This window comes from Lutra lutra, chromosome 12, assembly GCF_902655055.1.
Source record: "Lutra lutra chromosome 12, mLutLut1.2, whole genome shotgun sequence".
NCBI classification, from domain to species: Eukaryota; Metazoa; Chordata; class Mammalia; order Carnivora; family Mustelidae; genus Lutra; species Lutra lutra.
This window is the reverse complement of record NC_062289.1, coordinates 68,693,985-68,701,405: the sequence shown is the minus strand read 5'-3', so window position 1 is coordinate 68,701,405 and position 7,421 is coordinate 68,693,985. Positions and strand designations below refer to the sequence as shown.

Genomic DNA, 7,421 nt, shown 5'->3' with positions numbered 1-7,421 from the left:
CTGATCTCTAAGGGAAGGCTGTCAGCTTTTTCCATTGAGGAGATATTCACTGTGGGTTTTTCATAGATCTCATGAAGTTGAGGAATATATTCTCAATCCCTATACTTTGAAGCTTTTTAATCAGGAATGGATGCTGGATATTGTCAAAAAATTTTTTTGTTTGTTGTTTTGTTTTGTTTTGTTTCTGCATCAATTGAGAGTACCATGTGGTTCTTATCTCTTCTCTTTTTGATTTTTTCTATCACACTGATTGATTTGTGGATGTTGAACCAACATTGCAACCCGGGGATAAATCCCACCTGGTCATGGTGGATAATCTTTTTTTAATGTACTGTTGGATCCTATTAGCTAGGATCTTCTTGGGAATCTTAGCATCCATATTCATCTGTGATATTGGTCTGAAGTTCTCCTTTTTGATGGGGTCTTTGCTTGGTTTGGGGGTCGGGGTGAAGCTGGCTTCATAAAAAGAGTTTGGAAGTTTTCCTTCTTCTTCAATTTTTTGAAATGGCTTCAGGAGAATAGGTATTATTTCTTCTTTGAAGTTTAGTAGAGTTCTCCAGGGAATCTGTCAGGTTCTGGGCTCTTGTTTTTTCGGAGGTTTTTGATCCCTTCTTCAATTATGTTACTAAATATTGGTCGACTCAAGTTGTCAATTTCTTCCTGATTCAATTTTGGAAGTTTATAGTTTTCCAGGAATGCATCCATTTCATCTAGGTTGTTTAACTTGTTCGCATATAACTGTTGATAATAATTTCTGATGTTTGTTTCTATTTCCTTGGTGTTAGATGTGATCTATCCCTTTTCATTCATAATTTTATTAATTTAGGTCTTGTCTCTTTTCTTTTGGATTAGTTTGGCCAATGAATTATCAATCTTATTGACTCTTTCAAAAAAAAAGCTTCTAGTTCATTGATGTGTTCTACTGTATCTCTACTTTCCATCTCATTGATCTCTGTTCTAATCTTGATTATCTCCCTTCTTGTGTGCGGAGTTGGTTTAATTTGTTGTTGATTCTTCAGTTCTTTTAGGTGTAAAGACAGCTGGTGTACTCCGAATTTTTCAATTTTTTGAAGGAGGCTTGGATGGCTTTGTATTTCCCCCTTAGGACCACCTTTGCTGTACCCCATAGGTTTTAGACCAAAGTGTCATTATTCTCATTGGTTTTCATGAATTGCTTAAGTCCTTCTATGATTTCCTGGTTGATCCAAGCATTCTTAAGCAGGGTGGTCTTTAGCTTAAAGGTGTTTGAATTCCTTCCAAACTTTTTCTTGTGGTTGAGTTCCAGTTTCCAAGCATTGTGTTCTGAGAATATGCAGGGAATAATCTCAAACTTTTGGTATTGGTTGAGCCCTGATTTGTTACTCAGTACGTGGTCTATTCTGGAGAAGGTTCCATTTGAACTTGCAAAGAATGAGTATTCTGTTGCTTTAGGGTGGAATGTTCTGTATATTTCTTTGAGGTCCATATGGTCCAATGGGTCATTAAGTGCTCTTGTTTCTTTATTGATTTTCTGTTTGGATGATATTTCTATTACTGAGAATGGCATGTTTTGATTCCCCACTATTAAGGTATTCATGTCAATATGACTCTTTATCTTGATTAAAAGTTTTCTTATGTAATTGGCTGCTCCCATATTGATGGCATAAATATTTAAAATTGTTAGATCTTCTTGGGGGATAGTTCCTTTAAGAATGATGAGGTGTCCTTCCATATCTCTGATTACAGTCGTTAGTTTAAAATCTCATTTATCTGATCTGAGAATCCCTACCTTAGCCTTCTTTTGAGGCCTATTGGCATGAAAGATGCTTCTCCATCTCTTTCCTTTCAGTCTCGATGTATCCTTAGGTTCAAAATTGATGTCTTATAGACAACATATGGATGGGTCCTGTTGTTTTATCCTTTCTGCAGCCCTGTGCCATCCTATGGGTGCATTTAGGCCATTCTTGTTGAGAGTGATTACTGAGAGATACATTTGTATTGACATCGTGTTACCTGTGAAGTCGTTGTTTCTATAGATTGTCTCCATATATTTCTGTTCAATGATATTCTTGGTTTTTTTCCTCATTAATAGAATCCCCCTTAATATTTCTTGTAGTGCCGGCTTGGTGGTCACATACTCTTTTAAGCCTTGCTGGTCTTGGAAGCTCTTTATCTCTCCATCCATTTTGAATGTCAGTCTTGCTGGAAAAAGTATTCTTGGCTGCATGTTCTTCTCATTTAGTGCCCTTAATACACCTTGACAGCCCTTTCTGGCTTGCCAGGTTTCTGTGGACAGGTCTGACATTTTCTGATGGGCCTTCCCCTGTATGTAAGGAATATCTTTCCCCTAGCTTTTTTCAAGAGGTCCTATCTAAAATTATGATACATCATTTTCACAATCAGGTGTCTCAAGGTCTTTCTGGATTCTATGATCTTGGGGGTAAACGTTTCTGCCTCTAGGACACAAACACTGGCTCCATTCGCCAGATTGGTAAAATTTCTATGGGGAATTTGTTCAACTATATCCTCTAGTCTTCTTCCTTTTTCCTCACCCTCGGGGATTCCAATAATTCTGATGTTGGAATGTTTCATGGTGTCATTTATTTCCCTAATTCTTTTTTCATGGTTTCTAACCTGTTTGTTCCAGGCTTCCTCCTGATCCTTTTTCTCTATCACTTTATCCTCTAGAACACTAATTCTATCTTCTGCCACAGTTACCTTAGCTGTTAGAGAATTTAGATTAATTTGTAACTCATTGAGAGAATTGTTAACATCTTCCCTGGTGGCTTTCACTTCTGCCCTAATCAATTCCATATGGTCATTAAAGGCTTTCTCCAACCTAGCCATTGCCTGAATGATTTTTAGCCTGAATTCCCTTTCCCACATACTGTTTCTGTCCATATCTGATAGCTCTGATGGAGAGGGCACAGTCTCTGAATTTTTCCTCTGTTGGGCATTCCTCCTAGTTATTTTGGTGAAAGAAGGCTAAGGGGATGTGTAGCCCAATGTATGATCTCTGGTGCCAGCAAGGTGCATTCTGGAATGCTTCTGAGCAATAGGAAGTCCCCACCAAAAAGGAGAGAAAAAAGAAAAAAAGAGAGATTGAGGGAGAGAGAGAGAGAGAGGAAATAAAAAAATAAAATAAAATAAAAGGGAAGAACCAGCCCTAATGGACCCTAAAGGTAAGATTTATAAAGTATACAAACAAAAACAGACCAACAAAAAGATGGAGAAAAGTAAATGACAAGAAAACAAACAAACAAACAAACAAAAACAGCCAAAATGAACCCAAAGTATAAGAATTATATACTACCAGAACAAAAACAAATACACAGAAACACTGACAGAAGAAAAAGATGGGTTTGTGTGAGGAAGTATATTTTTATTCTTCCTGGGTGTATCTTTATATCTTTGTCAAAGGACTCAACTTTCCTGAGATAAAGGGGGATTACAACTGGTTTATATAGAGAGGTAGCATTGACTGGGAAAAGGGGATTTCCTTGAAACTTATCTCTATATAAATATTTTTAAAAAATAGAAAAGCAAAAGAAAACAGGAGCATACGTACCAAAAAAAGTTCAAGTTAAAAGGTTATTATGGAGTTTGTTGTACTGAACATCTCATTGTGATGGTAAATAAGATAAAAATCATTAAAAAAAATTGAAAAGAATGATAATAGTAGGAACGAATTAAGAATAAATGTTGTATCTATGAAGTAGTAGTCTTTGTCACCTGGTTTTGTTTTGTTTTTTTCTTTTTTTGTTTGTTTTGTTTTGTTTTGTTTTTGTTTTTGTTTTTGTTTTTTGGCTGGCTATCTGGGGAGGGGCCTGCCACATGTTTTTTCAGGTAGTCTTGCTAACATTGAGTCCTCCTGCCAGCGATCAAGGGGCTGGAGTCTGAGAAAAACAGTTTTTCAGGCTTTTGTTCTCTGGAGGATTTTTTTGTTTGATTTTTTTGTTTTGTTTTGTTTTGTTTTCCTCCCTTTGACGACTTTTGGTGGTCCTTTGGAGGTTTAGAGGAAAGCAGACTACACCCAGACCTCAATCTCAGAGAGAAGCCTCAGTCGGTTCCCTTCTGGGTGCTCCAGAGCATATAAACTCCCCCTCTGCCACTGGCAGAGCACATCTCCAGTCACAGTCTCAGGAGTCATAGGAGCTTCCACTTTTACCCAAAACCATGAGAAGTACTAGTCCAGAAATCTGGCTTTCAAAGGCTCAAGCCACCACCTGTCTGGGCAGGTCCAGACTGCCAGAGAGGTCCCAACAGTAACACACTGAGATTTTCACACCAGCCCGGGCTGGGAGTGTTCAGACTCTCCTGGTCCTAGAAAGCACTGGCTAGCTCCTGCAGGGACCTATCTCAGGGGAGGGTGTGGAGCACAACTCAGACCCAGTCACATAGCATGCCTGCAGAGTGCAAAAAGCTGTGGTTCTAGAGAGTGCTGGTTGGTGCCCACACCAGACTCTCAGGCATGCCTCCACCCAGAAGCTCTCACTTGTGCCAGCCGCTCAGGGACCAATGCCTGACTTCTTCACCTCAGTGGGTGTGGCTCAGTGCCAGCAGTGGCCATCCTGGGTCCGTGGGCTTAAGCCCCTGTCCCTAAAAGCCTGATTCACCCAATTTCCCCTTAAAATCTTTTGCTCTTTATGAGTGCCTTAAACCATACTCCAAGTTAGTGTTGGTCCCCAAACCGGACACTCTCTTATTGGGGCATTACTTTCCAATGGGTCGCTTCTGGTGGCTCCCTCCCCCTTTTGTTTATCTTCCAATATCCGTCCAATGTTCCCACTCTGCATACCTGTCCACTGGCGTCTTCTGCCCTGTAGAGATCCAGAAGTGTATAATTCTAATATCAGGCTGATTTCATGGGTGATCAGAGTTCTTTGGTAGATAATCAGCTCACTTTAGGGGGCCAATTGAAACAGCACTTCCTACTTCTCTGCTATCTTGTCTCCCTCCCTATCTGTACTTGCATTTTCATACTAACATTGTCATTGTGTTTGTTTGCTTGTTTATTTCTATTTTTTGTCATTGAGTTTAAATAACCTTAGTAAAAAGAGTTTTGTATAAAGGAACACATACCCTTTTAAAGTGCACTGTTAGCTAACTGGTGACTGACACATAAACTCTGTCACCGAATCCCTATCAGAGTTACTGAAGCTGTCACTCCTTCCCTCCTAGAACTTGGGTATCTTGGCCATTTTTGCTCTGAGGTCAATGCCACACGTAGGTTCCCTTGTCAGAGCTACTGCAGACTTATGTCCGTGTGCTGGGAAGACATACCTTGGGAGGGAATCACTGCCCCCAGTGTGTGCAGAACTGTTGTTTCACACACATGGATAGAATGACAAAGATTTTTAGTTTAATTCCTCTAGGAACACACACAACTCTGTCTACCCACAACCTGAACAGAAACACTCCTCACTTCAGTGATTTAGGAACCTCAGAGGAAGGAGAACTCTGGAAAACAGGGAGGCATCACATGATGGGGAAGTACACAGAATCCTCCACAGAGGGGGCCTTGTGTCCATTGGTACCCATCACTTGTCTGAACATGATCCTGATCAATGTGAAATTTTGGTAGAGAATCCAGTCTACCTATCAACCACACAGGGAGCCATGGGCAAAGTGTCCCTGAGGTGTCTCAGTAGAGCATAAAATCTGGCATGAGGCTTTGGAGGGACAATAGAGGGACATTTGTCCTGGCCCTAAGTGAGGGGATAGTGTACAGAGCATCGAGGTAGCAGGAGCTCTCTCTGTTGGGTTTCGTTCACCATTTTACACAGTGATGTGTTTGAGTCTGGACACCAGGGGGCACTGGGGCCCATTTCTGAGGAGTCAGAAGTAATAAGAGCTTGGTCTTGCCATCTGGCATTGCTGCCTGTACCCTCTGCTTAAGACTCACAGCTGGGACCTCCCCATCCCCTGACCCCACACAGCTCCTCCCCAACCCAATCCCAGACATGTTCAGGCCAAAGGTCTTGACCCCGGGTCAGTGAGGATATAGAAAGCTGGGGGTCTCATTTGCATGAATGGGCCCTCCCTCTCTCAGAGGATGAAGAGGGGTAGGGACGGATGAAAGGAGGCTCTGTTCAGCTGTCAGGACCACAGACAGCAGGATTGATTATGGCCTCCATCATAGCTTTGTCCTCTCTCCTCCTCACCTTGCTGGCTCACTGTACAGGTGACTGGATGCAGGGACAAGGGAAGGGTTCCTGGGAGAACATGTGAACTCTGTTTCCTTTCTTGTCTCTAGATTCCAGCATGACCCTTTCTGTGGCTCTCCCCCTTCCAGGGTCTTGGGCCCAGTCTATGCTGACTCAGCCACCGTCTGTGTCTGGGGCCCTGGGACAGAGGGTCACCATCTCCTGCACTGGAAGCAGCTCCAACGTTGGGAGTGGTAATTATGTGAACTGGTACCAACAACTTCCAGGACTATCCCCCAAACTCATCATCTATGGTAGTAGCAACCGACCCTCTGGTGTCCCAGATCGATTCTCTGGCTCCAGGTATGGCAGCTCAGGTACCCTGACCATCACTGGCCTCCACACTGAGGATGAGGCTAATTATTACTGCTCAGCGTGGGACAACAGTCTGAATGCTCACACAGTGCTCCAGTCCTGTGAGGAAATGAGACAAAAACCTGCTTTCCCCACAGTGATGGTGTTTCCTTGTGCAGTATCCATCTTCTGCCAAGATAGTTGCTTCTCTTCTTTTTGCTTGGCCTAAACCAGGTCTGAACCAAACTGAGCGAACTGTCTCTAATATTGTCTTTGTTTCTCAATTCTGTCCCCAAAGTCTGTCCAGGTAGACACATATTTTCTATTGTAGGCAAACTGAGTGGAAAATTTCTAAATGCTGGGGCAGGTTGCCCTGGGAACAGAGTCCCTGAGGATTGTGCTAGTTTGCTAGGGCTGCCATAACAGTATTGCAGACTGGGTGAATAAATCAAAAGATTTTTATTTTCTCACCATTTTGGAGGCTGAGTGTTCAAGTTCAAGGTGGCAATAGGGCTGATTTCTCCTGAGTTCTCTCTTCCTGGCTTGCAGATTGAAGCATTCTTCCTGGGTCCTCACATAACATTTCTCTGTGTGTTCACCCCTGGTGTCTCTACATTTTCTTCTAAAGACACCAGCCCTATTTATTAGGGCACCTACCTTAAAAGCTCATTTATCCATCATCCAATCCTTTAATCCCTTATCTTAACTAAGCACAATACAGGTTAGAGTTACCATTCAGGGTTTTTAGGGGACACAGTTCATTCCATACCAAAGCATGAAGATAGAACAAGGGACGGAGGATACAGCTATGTCTGATTCAGAACAGTCACCATCCACGTGATATGCATGCGTGGCATTTACTGAACCTTCACTGAATTCTGTTTGCGGGTCTAAGGGCTTAGATCACAGTGCAAAAAAGACAGGAGTGTCCCCATGGTCAGG

General features: G+C 42.1%; 1 gene segment (V, D, J or C); it reads left to right on the top strand.

Moving 5' to 3' along the window:
- Positions 1 to 6,067: 6,067 nt before the first annotated feature.
- LOC125081783 (probable non-functional immunoglobulin lambda variable 1-50) lies at positions 6,068 to 6,708 on the top strand. The segment is given in 2 exon segments: positions 6,068 to 6,163; positions 6,275 to 6,708. Coding segments are annotated over 2 exon segments (492 nt in total).
- Positions 6,709 to 7,421: the final 713 nt, after the last annotated feature.